This window comes from Artemia franciscana, chromosome 13 (genome assembly GCF_032884065.1).
Source record: "Artemia franciscana chromosome 13, ASM3288406v1, whole genome shotgun sequence".
Classification (NCBI taxonomy): Eukaryota; Metazoa; Arthropoda; class Branchiopoda; order Anostraca; family Artemiidae; genus Artemia; species Artemia franciscana.
This window is the reverse complement of record NC_088875.1, coordinates 11,043,106-11,063,467: the sequence shown is the minus strand read 5'-3', so window position 1 is coordinate 11,063,467 and position 20,362 is coordinate 11,043,106. Positions and strand designations below refer to the sequence as shown.

The following is a 20,362-nucleotide window of genomic DNA, read 5'->3' as shown; positions in this document are numbered from 1 at the left end:
TTACGTAGTTAATTTGTATTGTATCTATCTATCTATCTATCTATATAAAAACGAGTTGTGTGTACGCATGTTTGTTTGTTTGTAAAAAGAGCGTTTGCATATGACGTCATTATTAGTACATACGGCTTTGTATATGGACAGACAATGGGAAAGCCAAGAATGTTGTATATTCGCAATTTTTACGTAGTTTGAAACACATATATAAATCTATCTATATTCGCAGGTGGGACACAGGGACACAACTACAATGGCGCGTAACTAATATGGCGCGTAACGACTTACGCGCGCGGGGGGGCTTGGGGGGGCGCGAAGCGCCCCACCAACTAGGTGTTGGGGTGGCGCGAAGCGCCACCCCAACAGCTAGTTTTACATAAAAATATTAGGAATACTGTTAAAACAGAGTTTGCACCAGTTATGGGTTGAAGCAACGTTAAAAAAAGACTAGCACAAAAAATTTCTGTGTTTCAATACTTTTGGAAAGTGACGAGGTAGTCGAGAAAAATGTTCAACGGACACAAAGAAATAAAATCAAGTTTCAGACCCCTGGTAATAACCAAAACACAATCTTTCAATGTGTTTTCTATCTTTTGACCTTATAATCAGTATTTGTTTTAATCCAATCAGAAATGTAATATTTTTTCATCAAATTTATTATATATATATATATATACTAGCTGTTGGGGTGGCGCTTCGCGCCACCCCAACACCTAGTTGGTGGGGCGCTTCGCGCCCCCCCCAAGCCCCCCCGCGCGCGTAAGTCGTTACGCGCCATATTAGTTACGCGCCATTGTAGTTGTGTCCCTGTGTCCCATCTGTGAATAGAGATAGATATAAATATATGTTTTTAACTACGTAAAACATGCGAATATACAACATTCTTCGCTGTCCCATTGTCTGTGCATATAAATAGATTGTCAGGTTTACTGACTCTTGAACATGCAACATATAATTGTCCATGGGAAAAACAATCCGTATTCAGATCTATACCTCATTATTCTAATGATGTGTCCCTGTGTCCTGGTCGTCATTTATATTCCCTGTGTCCCGGTCGTCATTTGTGTCCCGGTGTCCCAGTTTGTAATTTCTCTTTGAGTGTCCCGGTCGTCATTTATATTCCCTGTGTCCCGGTGCCCCGGTCGTCATTTGTGTCCCGGTGTCCCGGTCTGTAATTTCTATTCGAACAATCCCTGTGTCCCGGTCGTCATTTATATATCCTGCCTGTGCCCCCGGCGTCCCCGTTGTAGTTGTGTCCCTGTGTCCCGGTCGTCATTTATATTCCCTGTGTCCCGGTCGTGATTTGTGTCTGGGTGTCCCAGTGTGTAATTTCTCTTTGAGGTTCCCGGTCGTCACTTATATTCCCTCTGTCTCGGTCGTCATTTGTGTCCCGGTCTGTAATTTCTCTTTGAGTGTTTTTTCTTTTTAGTTTTTTTTTAGTTTTTTACCTTTTTTCTTTTTTCAGTTTTCTTTTTCTTCTTTATTTTTCAGCGTCACTATGAAGTACATATCGACGAACCTTTGTTTTTTTAACTTAAATCTGGTAGGCATTGATGACCTTATCCAAGTCAAAATCCCAAACCCAATCATCATCGCTATCATTTTCAGTTTTGATATGTTTTGACTCTCGCTGTCCAGGTGGATTTTCATCTAACTGCGCGGTTTTGCGTTCTTTAGCCGCAAGCCTGTTTTCTTGCTGTTCTTGTGATTCCTCGGAACGCTTTCTTTTCTTACTTTCTCTATCAGCAGCAAGTTTTTTGGCATAAACTCTTTGAGCAGCTTCCTCGGCTGTTGCCATTGTAGGTTCTTCAGTCATTTTACAATTAAACATTTTTCCGTGAACAAATGTCTTAAATACCGTTAATGACGTCACCGTCATAGCAAAAATGACGACAACTAACTTCATGACGTCAGTCGACACAGAAACATGACGTCACCTGACAGACAGACAGACACACAGACAGACAACTTATTTATATATATATATATATATATATATATATATATATATATATATATATATATATATATATATATATATATATATATATATATATATACTTATATATATACTTATATATATACTTATATATATACTTATATATATATATACTTATATATATATATACTTATATATATACACTATATATATATACTTATTTATTTTCATTTATTCCTATGAGTGTGCTATTATCGAGCTTCCTGTAGAAATATAATAAAGCTCAACTGCAATAAAGTTCATTTATGTCAAACAAAAATGATATATTTTGTGATTATTTCCTATTCATAGTTTCAGCTTTACATAAGGGGCCCAAAAACACGAAGGGCATCAAATTACTTTAAACTCAATGGCAATGGTCGAATGTCTTAACAATCCTAGTATATTTGAAAAAATATGATATGCCTGAACGTTCCACCCAGCTTTTATGAAAGCAAAACAGTAATGCATAAGAGAACGAACAATTTTATTTATTCTATAAAAACTCAAATATAAACTTATTTCTTCCATAAGTAAGAATAAGATTCAGTTGAAAATCCATCATCAAAATCTTCAATTATTTCCACACGCTTCTTAGGCTTTCTTTTTTCAAGTCGCAATCGCCTTTCCTCTTCTGTCAGCGTTGTCAGATCAAAAGGTAACTAAAAAGAAAATATGAATAAATTTCTATAATAATTCTGTGTGAATACAATTTTTCTTTTACAGTTTTCAGCAATTAAGAAGGAAAAATTGCCTGGTTTAGCTTGAATAAGTTCTTGCGGTTGTCTTTTCCTTCTTCGTTTCTCGCATATGCATGCGTCAGCACCAACATGATTTTAAAACACTTTCTTTGTTCTACTAGGCCAAATCGTTCACTCTTCTGAATATCTAAAGTTGACATGTACAGCAGCACTGAAGAGTATTATATCAAACAGTTAGTGGTAACGAACTGTAGTAAGGAGCGACCCGGCTCAATAGTAACCGAAACTCTAAAAAATGGAATTTTGATACCAATAGTTACATAAAAAAAAATCGCATTTTAATGCTGATTTTAAATATATAAGTTTCATCAAGATTAGTCTTACCCATCAAAAGTTATTTGCCTGAGAAGTTATTTGCCATAGAAAATTTGCCTTATTGTAGAAAATAGGGGGAAACACCCCCTAAAAGTCATAGAATCTTAACGAAAATCACACCATCAGATTCAGCGTATCAGAGAACCTTATTGTAGAAGTTTCAAGCTCCTATCTACAAAAATGTGGAATTGTTGCATTTTTTTGCCAGAAGACAGATCACGGATGCGTGTTTATTTGTTTTTTGTTGTTGTTTTTTTCCCCCGGGGTGATCGTATCGACTGAGTGGTCTTAGAATGTCGCGAGAGGGCTCATTCTAACGGAAATTAAAATTTCTAGTGCCCTTTTTAAGTGACCAAAAAAATTGGAGGGCACCTAGGCCCCCTCCCACGCTCATTTTTTCCCAAAAGTCACCAGATCAAAATTCTGAGATAGACATTTTGTTCATAGTCGAAAAACTTTATAACTGTGTCTATGGGGATGACTTACTCCCCCGCATTCCCCGCGGGAGGGGCTGCAAGTTACAAACTTTGACCTGTGTTTACATACAGTAATGGTTACTGGGAAGTGTACAGACGTTTTCAGGGGGATTTTTTGGTTTAGGGGGGATAGTTGAGGGGGGGGGGATACGTGGGAGATATTTCCATGGAGGAACTCTAGCATTATTTGAAAAAACAATGAAGAAATAAATATGAAAAGTTGTTTCTACTGAAAGTAAGGAGCAGCATTAAAACTTAAAACGAACAAAAATTATTACGCATATGAGGAGTTTACCTCCTCGTATGACCTCATTCTTTACGCTAAAGTATTTTTAGCAATTTCAACTATTTATTCTACGGCCTTTGTGATTCAGAGGTCATTCTTAAGGATTTGGGACAAAATTTAAGCTTTAGTGTAAAGAGCGAGGTATCGACGAGGGTTGAACCCCCTCATATACGCAATAAAACATACGAATATAGAAGTTCGTTACGTAAGTTAATTCGTAAGTTACGTATATTTTTTACCAATGAAAACGTTCGTAAAAAATTAAAAGTTCTAGTTGCCTTTTTAAGTAATCAAAAAATTGGTGGGCAACTAGGCCTCCTCCCTCGCTCCTTTTTTCTCAAAATCTTCCGATTAATTGCAATTAATTAATATGCAAATTCCGTTTTAATTATTTATGTGCGCAGAGCCAAGATCAAAACATGCATTAATTCAAAAACGTCCAGAAATTAAATAAAAAAAACAAGTTTTCTTAAATGAGTAAGGAGCAACATTAAAACTTAAAACGAACAGAAACTACTCCGTCTATGAAAGGGGCTGCTTCCTCATCAACGTCCCGCTCTTTACGCTAAAGTTTTTTACTGTTTTAAAAAGTAGAGTTGAGAGAAAGAGTCAATCTTTAGCGTAAAGAGCGAGGCGTTGAGGAGGAAAAGCCCCTTTCATATACGGAGTAATGTCTGTTCGTTTTATGTTTTAGTGTTGCTCTTTACTTTCATTCAAAAAACTTGTTTTTTTATTTAATTCACTTTAAAAACTAACTTTATTTTGTATGTCGCCAAGGTCAAAAGAAGCCGAAGGAATGCAAGGCAAATGCAACAGAGTTGCCACAGAGAATTTAACAATATTTCAAGGTTCATAAACCTAAAATTCAAAGGTTAAAAAAGGCCCAAGATGTTAAATAATAATAATGTAAGGGGGGTAATCTTTAGTATATGTGCCCTTTTCTCAAGATCTTGGGGGAAAACCCTAAATAGTGGAAGCCCTAAAATTCACCATTTTCATAGTTGCCTCTGTAACTGAGATGACTACTCCACTGCACACTATTGTACACTTAGATCATCTAAAAGCAATTTCGACGGTGAATCGGCGTCAAACATTAAGAAGATAGGTATTGAAGCTACACAGTGCCAAGTGGACAATAATAAATCGCATTCACTTGAAAAGATTTGATCTGGAACTTGGAGGATGGATCTTCTTCAAAATGATGGCAGTGAAAAAGGAAATTGCTTATGTTGCTATTCAGCAGCTTACCGGCCAATACGGGGAAAAAAAACTGCTGAATTAATTTTTTTTTGAGGAATCCTATTTTTAATAGCATTTTTATCAGGATAGCTGCTAATCTTCCCACAACAGCCATTTCTACCTGCTAAACCTTGTATTGCTCTCGACAAGTGAAGGCAAATGCCAGTCTTGAAAAAAAGAAGCTCTAGAGGCAGCTTCTTTTAACAGTACTGGGGTCCCTATATTTTTCCCACATGCAAATGCAAGTGAAGGCAAATGCCAGTTTTGAAAAAAAGAAGCTCTAGAGGCAGCTTCTTTTAACAGTACTGGGGTCCCTATATTTTTCCCACATGCAAATGCAAGTGAAGGCAAATGCCAGTTTTGAAAAAAAAGAAGCTCTAGAGGCAGCTTCTTTTAACAGTACTGGGGTCCCTATATTTTTCCCACATGCAAATGCAAGTGAAGGCAAATGCCAGTTTTGAAAAAAAAGAAGCTCTAGAGGCAGCTTCTTTTAACAGTACTGGGGTCCCTATATTTTTCCCACATGCAAATGCAAGTGAAGGCAAATGCCAGTTTTGAAAAAAAGAAGCTCTAGAGGCAGCTTCTTTTAACAGTACTGGGGTCCCTATATTTTTCCCACATGCAAATGCAAGTGAAGGCAAATGCCAGTTTTGAAAAAAAAGAAGCTCTAGAGGCAGCTTCTTTTAACAGTACTGGGGTCCCTATATTTTTCCCACATGCAAATGCAAGGGAAGGCAAATGCCAGTTTTGAAAAAAAAGAAGCTCTAGAGGCAGCTTCTTTTAACAGTACTGGGGTCCCTATATTTTTCCCACATGCAAATGCAAGTGAAGACAAATGCCAGTTTTGAAAAGTTTTGAAAAAAAAAGAAGCTCTAGAGGCAGCTTCTTTTAACAGTACTGGGGTCCCTATATTTTTCCCACATGCAAATGCAAGGGAAAGCAAATGCCAATTTTGGAAAAAAAATGAAGCTCACAGGACTGACTCCCTATATTTTTAACAGAGGCAAATGCAAGGGAAAGGAAATGCCAATTTTAGAAAAAAGAATGAAGCCTAGAGGCGGCTTCTTTTAACAGGACTGGCTCCCTATATTTTTAACAGAGGCAAATGCAAGGGAAAGGAAATGCCAGTTTTAGAAAAAAGAATGAAGCCTAGAGGCAGCTTCTTTTAACAGTACTGAGCTCCCTATATTTTTAACAGAGGCAAATGCAAGGGAAAGGAAATGCCAGTTTTAGAAAAAAGAATGAAGCTCTAGAGGCAGCTTCTTTTAACAGGATTGGCTCCCTATATTTTTAACAGAGGCAAATGCAAGGGAAAGGAAATGCCAGTTTTAGAAAAAAGAATGAAGCCTAGAGGCAGCTTCTGTTAACAGCACTGGGCTCTATATTTTTTCCACAATATATTCATCAGGATAAATGGTAATCTTCTTCCACTGGCCATTTCGATGTGCTAAACTCATGACGTTCACTTTTTAACAATCTTAGTTTTGAACCAAACAGTCGAGAGGAAAGTGCTTTCTTTTGTTATTTAACTTTAAAGAAATGACGTCAATATGGCTTTTGTTAAGCTGAAATTCTCATCCTACAGCGTTTTGTTTCTTGGGCAGGGCTTTGCTGAATGGTTTTTATTAGTCCTAGCTTAATAGGGACTACATGGGAGCAGAACAACGAGATGAGCAGTGGTTTTGTTGAGTATGTTCTTAATAACATTTTTTAGTACAGAATTTCTAGCGGACAGAGAGGAATATTATTGTTAATATGGATGAAAATTCTGCATGACTTTTGATCCTGTGCATGGCTGAATTCATCAGGACATGTACAACAGGGTCTTCTGATGTTTAAATACATTAGGATGAAAATTTGAGAAAAAAATTCCAGGAACAGTTGAATACTAAACTTGAAAGTTTAAAATTTGACAATGTGGAAGATGGGTGGAATAATTTCAGAAAAACAATTTGTGAAGTTGCTGATGGTGTCCTAGGGAAGAGTGCTAAGACTGCAACTAGGAATATTAGTGAAAAAGCTTTAGGTTCAATAGACAGTACAAGGGGTTTGTATAAGAGCTATCTGAGTGATAGGTCGTATGAAAACAATAGGAATGTAAAGAAAGTGGAGAAAGCATTAAAATATGAACTAAGGAGATGTGAAGTGAAGGCGATGGATAAAATTGCTGAGGATCTGGAAGATGCGGCTAGACGGCATAATAGTAAAATATTATACTGGCATGTTAATAAACTGAAAGGGAGAAGCCAATCCGGACAAGTCCCAGTTAAAGATAGAAATGGGGCCACAATTAGTGATAATGAAAAAGTTAAAGAAAGATGGGTGGAACATTTTGAGAATGTGCTAAACCAAGATACAGTTGCAGGAAAAGATATAGATGAAAATGAAAAAGTTTGTGATACCTTGGATGTGAAGGAAGATTTGTTTAGTGAGGAAGAATTAGCGACAGTACTAAAAGGATTAAAAAATAATAAGGCCCCAGGTGCTGATAGTATGATTAATGAGTTTCTTAAATATAGTGGCTCTGAGGTTAGGAATAAGCTACTGAAGACTATGAACATGATTTTTGAAAAGGGGGAAGTACCCAATGATTTTAGGAAAACCTTAATTAAACCACTGTATAAGAAAGGTGACAAGAGTGAGTGTCATAATTATCGAGGCATTAGTCTGGTCTCTGTAGGTAGCAAATTACTGAGTAATATGATACTTTTTAGACTGAGACATGCGTAGACAAAGTTTTAAGGGAAGAACAATGCGGTTTTAGAAAAGGTAGAGGATGTGTCGACCATGTTTTCACTCTTAGGTTAAAAATTGAGAAGTCCCTTCGTTGTCAAACACCTTTGGTCCTCAGTTTTATCGATTATGAGCAAGCTTTCGATTCTGTTGATAGAAGAGCGTTAACAAAGGTCTTATCGTTATATGGTATACCAGAAAAATACATTAAAGTGATTTGCGCTATGTACGAGAATAATACTGCTGCGGTTAAGGTAGGAAATGAGGTTAGCAACTGGTTTTGTATTAAATCAGGAGTTAAGCAGGGTTGTGTTCTATCCCCCTTTATATGAATCATTTTGATGGACTTCGTCTTAAGGAGCACAGGAAAGGCAATTGGAGACCATGGAATCAAATGGGGAGGAAGAACGCTCCTGGACTTAGATTATGCTGATGATTTAAGCATATTAGATGAAAGTGTGAGCAAAATGAATGAATTTTTAGACGTTTTACGAGTTCAGGGTGCTAAAATAGGCTTGAAAATCAATGTTAAGAAGACTAAGTCACTAAGGCTAGGAATAAGTGAAGATGAACAGGTGACATTAGGTAACGAAAAGATTGATCAGGTTAGGAGCTTCAGTTACCTTGGTAGTATTATTAGTAAAGATGGTGGGAGCAGTGAAGATGTTAAAGGTAGAATAGCAAAGGCTCAGGGTGTTTTTTCACAGTTAAAAAATGTCTAGAAGAATAGAAAGATAAGTCTACAAACCAAGATTATAATATTGGAAGCTACAGTGATGACAGTGGTCAAATATGGCTCTGAAACATGGGCACTCCGAAAAGCAGATGAAAATTTACTAGATGTTTTCCAGAGAAATTGCCTACGGATTGTTCTGGGTACCCGGCTGACTGACCGTATGTCAAACAGTAGGTTACACGAAAAGTGTGGTTCAATCCCGCTTCCTGGGGCTATAATGAAAGAAAGGTTGAGATGGCTAGGCCACGTTCTACGGATTGAGGATGACAGATTACCGAGGGTTGTCCTTTTTTGGCCAACCGTCTGGGGCTACACGAAAAGCAGGTCGTCCTTGTCTGGGTTGGGAGGATGTCATAAATAAAGATTTAAAGGAAATAGGAACTTCCTGGGAGGGTGTAGAGGGAGGCTTTAAATAGATTAGGCTGGAGGAGCTGTGTTGGCCTCAGGCGGCTTGGTGCTGCAGTGAGTTAGTAGTAGTAGTAGTAGTAGTATGTTTACACGTCCTCTGAACTTATATGTGTGTAACATACACTGAAACATTGTTTATAAACAGGAAAAGAGAAATATTAACTTATAAAAGCCCTGAAATTAAAGTTCCTTGCAGTACTTGCTATTCCTCCCCCCAAGAAATTTCCTGGCGAGGGTCAAGAAACCCCACCTTGCCTTTTCCATCTCTATTAATATTTAATGCTACAACGAAAAAGATGGCCTTAATTAGGGTGACACTATTACACCCCCCACCACCCGAACAAACAATAAAGCCGTAGACCGAAAATATTACCGGGATTCAAGAGTGATTGTATATCACTTTCTATCTGGGCAACCCACCCACTTCCCCAACACTCAATCTATATTTATATGTAGGTTCAATGAGAGTAAAGATGTTTGGGCATTTAAATACACTTTTTGAGGCTATCCCACCTCCCACCAACAAGATAACCCACAGCCCCTCCTTAATAATAGCTGCACTTACAAATTAGTCTATGTAATATTAGGAAATATAAAGCACATCATTTTAGTTAAGTAAATATAAGAAACATACTTCTGCAATAAGAATGAAGGTATCATCCCGCATCACCCCTAATTAGTCTTAGTCTCAATGAAGAGAGATAATAAATTAATTCCTAAGCCCCCGTATCCCTTAAAATATTTATCTAAAGGCTCGTGGAGAATTAGCAAGTTTAGGCATTGAAATGCAGTCTTCTAGGCATCTAGCACCCGCCTAAAGAATGACCCACCGCCCCTGCTTCATAATATACGTTGTGTAATTATACATTAGTGAACACAATCAGAGCCAACGCTCTAGTGGTGCAAGCCTATAGACAAGAGCTATAAGGCTTCAATGTTTTCCTGTTGTAATTTTTTTTTCCAAAGCCACTTCATATAGAAGGGATGGCTGTATAAACTTTAGATGGGGCACATTCGGCTGGAAATTGCAATCCAGTGCCCTTTTAAGAGTCAAAAGTGATCAAAGGGGAACCAACTCCTCTCCCATGCCCCTTATACGATACAAAGTTTGAGATAGCCAGTCTGTTGAAATAGCCAGATAGTCTGTCCATACATCATTTCAAGGGCAGAACCAAGGTAAATAGTCATAAAACTAAGGGATACCAAATACAAGTCTTTGGATATAAGTTTGATAAAAAATCATGGTGGAATATATTATTTTCTAGTAGACCTACTTGCCCATGAATTATAATTAAAAAAAAACCTGCATAATTTGAAATGTTTCAGCTTCAAGAAAGTAATAATAGACTTTTTCAATGGGATGGACAGAGAGAGGCACAGGGTAAAATTAAGAGTGTCATATTATATTCAAGCTGTACTAAAAAGATTCCTGAGGATCCCTACACCGTAATCAAATACCCAAACCCACTCAAATTTTTTTCTGAAGGATCCTCCATGAAAATTTGGCCTAAAAAGCCCTTTGATACTTTTGGACGCATTTCCTTAAAAATTCCCTGATACCCTCCCCACCCTAAGGGTCAGAAATATAGGCATCTATTTCTCTAAAAAAAGTCACACCATAATTAGTCACAAAATAATAAGTAATTACCTTGATAATGCTTCTGGGCTCATAATAGCGAATATTGAAAGACGATCCATCTGGATTTACAACAACAGTTGGGTACATTCGTTTATAAACAAGCCTTCCAATTTTACAAATAGTCGCTCTATTGGAGTTAAACGCACGAATTTGAGTCACAGAAACTTGTACCACTTGATTCAACATGTTCACCTAAAAACAGAAACAATAGTTTTGATGTAACACAATTAGGTTGAAATGGAGACACTTCAAAATAGGAACTTTATAAAACACGATAACAATGCACACATGTAGTCACCATCAAACTTTGGTCTCATAGTTTTGAGAAAGAGCAGCTCGCTTTAAAACGTCAACAGAAGAGTTACTATTCCGCCTTTCCATTTCTCTTAGCAGAGCAAGTCTTGCAATTTCATAACTATTAACAATCTCTTCTAGTTCTTGCTTATAAAGTCTTTTCATCATGTTGTCATATGCATCCAGTTCGGGTAATCTAAATAGTTCCCATTTTAGTTTATAATCAAGCTCTGTAGGGGCTTTAGCATAAACTTTTAACCAATAAGGTACCTCTTCGTTTAGGTATGGGTTTGCCGGGACTAACACATTATGCTGGTGAAAGTTATGATTATGTAAAGGGGGTCTCTCCCAAGCAGTGAGCAGGCTTTGGATTCCAGACATATCTGGCAGCGCATGGGTGCTCATATTGAAGTTCTCTAGTGATGTTATTAACATAGTAAACACCAAATTCTGGACTGTCGACCTTCTCCCATCCTGTTGGTAACCCCTCCTTTTCCAAAGGATGGCTCCAGTGTGTTGTCTGAGTGTTATGGTCAATATAAAACTTTTTTCCATTGGCTGTATAATCCACTGACCAACCTGGTGGTAACGGTAATGAGTCTAAATTTCCCTGAGATAAAAAGTGCGGATTTCGTTTCTGGAAACTAATTGGCTGGTATGAAACACCTGAATTATGTCTAAAAAGTGCATTATTAATTGGCTGATACTTAAAATCACTGCGGTTAATTTGTGGCTCAGATATTGCTTTAAAAGGTCTATAGTGTGGCACTTGTTGCGTGTGCTTATTAAAAGAGGCAGCAAGTGATATTTCTTCTGGTTCGATGTCAGCAACCTCTGCATAATCACCATAGGACTCCCGCTGCACTGATGCGAAATTTGATGACTTTGTCCCTGTGTTTGATGGAGCTGATACTGGATATGCTTGTCTTTTTGCAGTGAAATTGTCTAAAAGCTTTTCTGTGTACCCACTTTCCTTTTTTATGTACTTTCCAGCAACCTCGTTTCTAATGACACTCTTATGGAGGTCTTTCTTCTTGGAAAGCATGCTGAAAAAAAGAGTTGCTGCTAAAGAATCTGTGAAAACAATAACACTTCTAGCTATAGGTACAATGCCTGGAAGATACAACTCTAAGAGATAGCACTCTCAATACTTAAAGCAATGTGAAAAAACATAATATCATTCCACATACATAATTGAATTTGGCCTTATTCTGTCAACAAGGCACTCACGCAAGGATGGCGTTAGAGCACCTTCCAATAAATCATCAATATTTTATGGCTACCCTGAAACTTACTAGTTTCATCCTTCAATTCACTTTTTTTTGTATTCCCCCCTCCCAAAAAAAAAAAAAATAATAAGATCTTGTCTTTTATCTAATGTTTTTATCAGAATTTTTCTTTCGCATTCATTATTAGTTTTTTCAATAGAAATTCTATGTAATGAGGAAGGTTCATCCTCTTTTTGATCATCCTATAGCGATTCTCAGAATATTTTTGACCAGCTTTGTTGTGATTCCCCAATCCACCCCCTACTACATATGGACAAGGATAAGAACTCCAAGACTAACAAGGCATAAAAATCATAATCTTTCGGATTAGACCTAGGGGAGACCAAATCACCTTTACGTCCATCCAAATTCACAAAATAAAGGTCCTCGACAAATTTCGAGACAAAAATTGACACTAAACTTGCTGGTGAATTAGTATTTTTAACTCCAAAAGTCCCACTTTATGTGGAATATGAAGAAAAGTTTCATTATTATTATTGGCAAAGTAGGCCAAGTTATGTTTATTACCTAGTACGATCACGTTTTGTCGACAAAGGCTAACGGACTATCAAAGATTGTGCCTTTGGGCCATCCACCTAGGACAAAAACACGGGCAGGTGGTGGGAAGAGGTCATAAGGAAGGATTTAAAGGAAATTGGAGCTCCAAGGAAGGGGATAGAGTGAATCTTTGAATATAGTCGAATGAAAGAATAGTATGCGCAGGTGCGTTGGCCTTGGGCAGCTTGGTGCTGGGGTACGTTGTTAGTAAGTGGGAGTATATAATAGTTAGAGTCCACCTGGTAAAACGGCAGTAGAAACAGAATGAGAAAATGATACTTTTGACCTTAAAAATTGATGGTAAATAGGGCTGTAGTTTTGTATTATTCCACAAAAGAAATGTTGAAAGTCGTAAAACATACTTGGATATGGTAAAAGGCTAAAAAAGGGCTAAATCTAATATAAATATGAAGTGAGTTAAATTAATGTTATGTCTTTAATTCGGACTTTAGCACACTTCAACAGGCCCTATTCACAAAAATGTATTCAATGTTGTGCACAAACTTCAAACGAAAATTCAAATTCTACAGAAATACTAGCATCATTTTACAGGCCCTATTCACAACAATGTAAATTGTTACTGGTATTGTTTCTGCACGATTTAGTGACGTCACTAATAAAAAAAAAATACTTTCATCAAAAGAAAAGTAAAGAGAAAAACTAAAGACCTAAAGGGAGCAGAAAACAAAGTCATTTTATTAAGTAATGATCAATGGATCAAAGATTTTTTATAGGCAGGGGGGGGGGGGCTTGGGTCAAGAAACGAATTAAAGTAGATACGGCGAAATAACAAGGAATTTTCCCGTGTGTGTGTGTGTGTGTATTTTTTTGTTCTTTTTTTTAATAAGCTAAGAGCAATTGTACCAGCAGAACCCATTTGGGGATTCACATCAGAACAAGCTATTGTATCTCAACCAATTTTGGATAAGTGTCTTTGAGCAACACCTTTTCGTATTTTGCACTCAATCTGACCTATGTTGTATGAAAGGGCCCCTAGATACTCAAGAAGACGTATACTCATCTCAAGTAGAGGCAGTCATCAAGACATGTATGTTATAATTTTAATAGATCAAATACCAATATTCCCCCTACCTATCCAAAAATTAACTAAAACCAAGCCTTTATCTTACAGGCCTATCATGATTGCTCCTATGTTGGGAAAAGTAATAGAGAACATGATGTATAATCAACTTTTATAGTTTTTTGAGATAAACAATATGATACCCCAACTGGTTTCAGGAAATACCATTCCTCAACTGATGATTTTGTCTACTTAACAAATTTAATAAGTGAGTGCTTCTCCAAGAACAATATTCTTGCTGCTGCATTTTTAGATTTTGAAGTAAATATGACAATTTTAGCCACCAGACACTTAGTGTCAAACTTTTAAGTCTTGGTTTACCCCTAAAGTTACTGTATGTATGTATTTATTGTTAACCCGGCAAAAAAGGGTACACAGACGGAGTACAGGAAATAAAATAAAAGAAAAGAAAAAGCGACACTACCAAAGTAACTTACATACACACGCATATAAAAAAGAAACAGTATAAAATTAATCTACATAAGTAAAGATTGCCATTCGTGTTTTAACGTAATCAGCTGTTTTTCATAAATGGTAATGACCAATTGAACGGCGATGGATGGGTCAATTACCCCATATTGCTAGATGATCTTAGTATTTCTGTTCCATATTGGGAGCTGGAGTAGGAATTTGGCGTAACAGAAATAGGTAGAGCGAATTTCTATTTTATCTTTCTCGTAATAACTTCCAAAATGGTGCCGAATAAAGAACATGTGGTAAACATATAGAGGTAAATCGACGACCTAGTAGATGACGATTTAAATTAGGTTTAGCATAAACGATACCAGCATAACTTGTTCGGATCTTCTTATTATATGTTTTACTAGCAGCGAACGACTAGATTTCAAGCTATCAACTATGGGTAAACCAAGGTAAGTAATGGGTTGTGAAGGCATAACATCATGATTTCCCAGTCTTATTGACAGGGTATGCTTAGAATTTTTCCGGTTGAATAGCTACACTTCACTTTTACTTAAATTAAAATCTAGATCGATATTACCAGATGAATTCTGTAATAGGGCAAAATTTTCCTCTAGACGTGTCAACATTCTGGCAATGTTTATAACGTCATCCGCAAAACCGATTAACGATACATCTTTACCATTGTAAATACAAAATTGTTTAACTCCCGCTTGGGTTCTGATTACACTAAAATTAAACAAATCAGGAGAATGAGAGACCCTTGTTTGATCCCTTTGTGTACATACATTAGTTTTGCAGTGACCCTAATCTTAAGATTTAGTCTAACATTTAGACGGTCATACAAATTACGTATTACTTGAATAACACAGGTACTAACCTGTGGGTATTTGGTTCGAATGCTCGAACCAAATGCCCTTTAAACACCATACTGACCTTAGGTCAAACTTTCTTAACTATTATGTGCATCAAGCAAAATATTTGCTAATGCATTTAGGACATGCATGCAGCCTAGTTCAGGCTGAAAACCGAACTGGTGGGACGACATTTTACATTTAAAGTTGTTCTCACTGGTTATCAGAAGTTCAAACAGCTTAGAGAGTATGGATGAAAACGTGATTGGTCTATAAGAGGATGGTAATCCAGTGGCTTTCCTTTTTTAAGAATGGGCACAGTAAAACCTAAACAAAATAGATCAGGGACAACACCTTGATGCATCACAATCTGGTAGATAACGGATAGATGTTCAAATAATATATTACTGCCATGTAAAAGATGTAGGGCACACAAGTTGTTGGCTCCTCTTGAAGATTTTTTTTTTTTTTTTTTTTTTTTTTTTTTATACTGGAACACTACATCAGAACTAGAGACCAGAAGAGTGTTATGCTCCTTTGGTATAACACTATCGAGCTGAGTTTTAAAATTGCGGTTCTTAGACTCTTCAAGATGTTTGAGTTAGTCCACAAAGTACTAGACCCATGTGTTCTCACTGATGTCCGATACCTTTTCATTATTTGCCTCCCGATGTTTAGAGTGGAGCTTCCGTAATTGGTTAGGGTTTTCTAGGATCTCTTCCGCATTTTCTTTTTGGAGATATAGTCGATGATTTGTGACTTCTTTTTTAAAACGGCATTTTGTGAGCAGGCAAATATTACTCACTATACCAGATTTTGGGCGATCACATTCGTTCCATAATTTAAGCCAGAATTTTGCCACATCTTTTGCTTTCACGAGTTCACTATTTTTTTTACCATCTTTTCACATGGGTATTCACCCTGAAGTCTTTTATTTGGAACGGCGGATTTTTCGGCAGAACTTAAAGCATAGGATATTTGTACTAAGTAAATATTGAGTTCAATGACAGTTTCGTGGTATGGCAATGTAGAGTTCATTTGAAGCAGGTGGAAGGGGTTTTTAGTTTTTGAAGGATCGCATCACAACTAGTTTTATATAGTTCCTTGTCAACATTATCCCAATAGCTATATGATCTCCATTTGCCATTGACTTTTCACTGCAGGAGTTTGAAGTAGGGAGGAGGAAGGATAGCAGTAGGTGGTCCTTCAGCACCAACTGAAACCATAATATTACTACAACCTTGAGAGTACAAGACATTATCCAGGTTTGATACATTATGGGCAACGATTATGAACGAGTATGGTTGTCTTTCTTTAATAAATTGTATCTGGTATAACTCCCATCAAGGTCTCACTTCTTGAGCTATGGTTATCTTACAAATTGTAGTTGAAGTCACCGATTATCATCACTTGAAGACCAGCCATTTGTTGTTTTTTCAGTTCCCTGCCAATTTTCTTACATGCAAGAGCATTTTTTTTGCTCTGATCTTTCATCACCATAGTCAGGTGGGAGGTATAAACTGATAGTTACAAGGCTGTTAATCTTGCTCACTTGATGGAACGCATTTTGAGTAAGGATTTGCGGTAAAGAAGAGATATTCTGACTCAAAATAACTGCAAGGCCTCCAGAGGGGCAACCCTAGGAATCAGATTTAGATGCAGGTTGGATGAAGTAATGTAGATAGGAAGAGAATTTCAGAATGTTCGTGTTATTTACAGCCAAAAAAGGCTCCTCTAGGCATATTATATCATATTTAGTTGAAACATCAGATATAAAGGCTATATGGTCCAGCACTTTATCATTCATATTCCAAGAGAAAATACAGCACATCATTTTGTGGATTGAAGGGGAACAGTGGACATATTTCGAGGGCAAGCTGCATGGTAGCAGGTGTGTTTGTTGGATCCACAGTTCAAGCATTAACGAGGTAGCTTGCATGGGTTTTCCTTCGTCCTTACGTTATCTAAGCTCCCACACACTCCACACTTTTCTTGATTGGTACAGTCTTTGGCCAGATGTGATTTTTAATGACAACGGTAACATCTTCATGGTAGGAGTCGCAATTCTTCAATTTTAAAGGGTTCTAGGCTGATTTTCAGTGGTTGGGCAATAGCTTGTAATATATCGTTTTTGCTGGAAAAGTACCATTTATGAGCTCAGGTCTCACTATAGCGTGTGGCTTTTTCACTACCTCGAATTAAACTAGGTAATTCTTGTTCAGATACAGATTCAGGAGTTCGCTTAACTATGCCGATGTACTGGGGCTCCTTAACTTACGTCTCGATTTTATGTTGTGATGACATAGCTTTTGCGATTGCTTTGGCAGAAGCCAGAGAATCGGTGATTAACCTCCGGTGAGTTCGGTTACTTTTCAGCAACATAGAGTCAGTTTGGACCTGAGTTGGACACAGGTTTTTAATAAACTCCTTTCGAGTACTAGGGGAGACCAGCGAAGTAGGGGGATTTTTCACAATGACAGAGTATACAGGCATACTTGTTCCTGATTCACTCTCTCGTTTTGGGAGAGCAAAATTTTTAATATGATCGTAAATGCCGTCAAAACGACAGCACATTTCATTTATTTTGACTCGTAACGCATGCTGCTATCTCCTCTCCACACAAGGGAAATTCTTGGGAATCTGTTATTACAAACACAGGGAGCCCTTTTTTCTCCTTGGCACATGCATTAAGTATTTGTGCAATTGAATTGAATTGAATTTATTTATAACCCGTTATAATACACATGAAAAACGGAGTATAATGTGAATAAAAGAAAAGAGGAAAAAGAAAAAGAAAATGACTTAAAAGAAAGTGACAATGTCGATCACATTGTCACTATCCTTGACCAGTTTAGAGTAACGGAATCCTAGGCCAAAATTAGAGGTAATATTGACCATGATACGCTTGGTGTTAAGGATATCGTCACGACTAAAGAACTCAATTCCAAAAATGTTTGTAAATGATGAACAGTACACTAAATGAATCCTGAATTAATATAGTGAATGCTGAATAAAAATTAAATGAAGGAACCTAGGAACAAGGGAACTGTTAGGACTCCTTCAACTGTACCCTGCAATTTATGGATAGTTTAATACCGGCGGGTGCAATATGTTGCTTGTGGGAGGTTCCTTCCCCTCTTTTACTTGTTCCCAGCACACTTCTTAACGATATGCAATCAAAAATAGGGCTATAAAAAATAATGAAAAGATCTTACAGCGCCTTAATTAAATGAGCAAGAATATCCAATTATAATATAATCTGATATGTCATTTCTTGTGAAAAGTCTATAATCACAGAAGGTCACTGAATTAATTGGTAAAGGGCAGGATTATTCACAACTATAATACCAAGCCAATTGTTGTTACGAAATGACAAATTAGTTCACTTGAAAAATTCACTGGTTTAATTACGTTAAGAGGATATCTGATTTTAGATATGTTCACTCTGAACTCTGAAACAAGACAGGAGTTTTTTTTTTCAACAAGTCCTTCATTGAAAACAGATGCTCCATTGACTCTCTCCATTCAGCCTCTTGACTGAAAACTCCAACAAACAGAGACCTTCCATAGGATGCACTAGTGAACTGCCTCCTTTTCTCTCTATTCCTCTGGGACATGAGCCTCCCCCCTAATATAAAATATGTTAATGACCTAGCGTTATGGGCAACTGGCAACACCTTTGAGATTGCATGTTCAAAGTTACATAATTCCCCATTCCAGTTTGAAAAATTTTCTCAAAAATCTAGTTTACCCATTGCACCTACCAAATCTACAATCATTCAATTCCACCACAAGCATAGAACAGTTCATATCAAACTAACACTAAGCGACATCATAATCCCTGAGAATAACCACAAAAATCACCTACCGAAATTGGATTTCCACCTTCACATTAAAACAATAATATCAAAATGCTACAGGAAAATTAGAAAAATGAAAATACTATTATCTACACCTTATGGTTCTAACGGTAAAGCATTACTCCAGTTTTACAAAATTCATAAGAGACTCCAAATTGACTATGGGCTAATTGCATATGATGCTTGTGCATTGACCCAAATGCAAAAAGTTGAAACCTCACAAAATAACACAATCCACCTCGTATCTGGTCTCAGGAAGCCTGCAATTACTAAGTTTCTGCATACAGAGAGTGGTTTATCAACAACAAATGAAAGAAGAAAGTTCTTCCTAATTTATTATTTATCAACTAACAACAAAGAGAGATAAAACTAAAAAAAAGAAAAAACGTCAAACGAGACTGCAGGCAGTAGAGAGAAAAAAGATGAAATACTAAAATAACAGATATCTCGCCTGTATCTAAACTAGGCGTCCTCAGCACAAGATAAAAAAAAAACAAGAGCAAGAGCTCATATGGCACTTGTTACGAGGTCAGAAGAGCCAAGAGCTCATATGGCATGAGCTCTAGCAAAATTCTAAGAATCAATATATTGATTTAAAAGGAAAATGAGAGGATTAATGCCTGTCAGGGTTTAAAATAAGAGCTCTGAGGCACGAGTTTCTTCTAGATATCAAATTTCATTACGATCCGATCACCCATTTGTAAGTTAAAAATAACTCATTTTTTCAATTTTTCCTCTCCCTCCAGCCCCCAGGTGGTCGAATCAGGGAAACGACTGTTATCAAGTCAATTTGTGCAGGTCCTTGACACACCTACCAATTTTCATTGCCCTAGCATGTCCAGAAGCACCAAACTCGTCAAAGCACTATAAATCTAACCCAAAAGAGCAGATCCAGTCCAGTTATGTCAATCATGTATCTAGAACTTATTCTTCCCATCAAGTTTCATCCCAATCTCTCCACACTAAGCGTTTTCTAAGATTTCTGGTTTCCAAGATTTCTATTTCCCCCCTCTACCCACCCCATATGTCCCCAGATCCGATTTGAATTGAAAATAATGCATCTGAGACACAAGGTCTTTCTATGTATCAAGTCAAACAGTTCGTGGTAACAAACTGTAGTAAGGAGCGACCCGGCTCAATAGTAACCAAAACTCTAAAAAATGGAATTTTGATACCAATAGCTATATCAAAAGAATTGCATTTTAATGCTGGTTTTAAATATATAAGTTTCATCAAGTTTAGTCTTACCCATCAAAAGTTACGAGCCTGAGAAAATTTGCGTTATTTTAGAAAATAGGGGGAAACACCCCCTAAAAGTCATAGAATCTTAACGAAAATCACACCATCAGATTCAGCGTATCAGAGAACCCTATTTTGTAGAGCTCCTATCTACAAAAATGTGGAATTTTGCATTTTTTGCCAGAAGGCAGATCACGGATGCGTGTTTATTTGTTTTTTTTTT

General features: G+C 37.0%; 2 protein-coding genes across 3 annotated transcripts in view; both read right to left on the bottom strand.

The window, feature by feature from the left end:
* Window positions 1-2,440: 2,440 nt before the first annotated feature.
* The window catches only part of LOC136034512 (serine/threonine-protein kinase RIO1-like), a 119,974-nt gene continuing 102,052 nt past the window's right edge, over window positions 2,441-20,362 (bottom strand). Inside the window, exons 10-11 of the mRNA XM_065715734.1 lie at window positions 10,575-10,757; window positions 2,441-2,634 (exon numbers count right to left, since the gene is read on the bottom strand). Coding sequence (XP_065571806.1) covers window positions 2,491-2,634; window positions 10,575-10,757 — 327 coding nt within the window. The 3' untranslated portion in view covers window positions 2,441-2,490. The remainder of the gene's footprint in view (window positions 2,635-10,574; window positions 10,758-20,362) is intronic.
* Window positions 10,764-20,362, bottom strand: part of LOC136034513 (protein salvador homolog 1-like) — a 29,626-nt gene continuing 20,027 nt past the window's right edge. Inside the window, exons 2-3 of one of the 2 annotated variants that reach the window (XM_065715737.1) lie at window positions 11,239-11,905; window positions 10,764-11,204 (exon numbers count right to left, since the gene is read on the bottom strand). In XM_065715737.1, the coding sequence (XP_065571809.1) occupies window positions 10,866-11,204; window positions 11,239-11,904 (1,005 nt within the window). In that variant the 5' untranslated portion in view covers window position 11,905 and the 3' untranslated portion in view covers window positions 10,764-10,865. Of the gene's footprint in view, window positions 11,906-18,255; window positions 18,492-20,362 lie in introns of those variants that run through there. The other variant, XM_065715736.1, reaches the window with a different exon arrangement.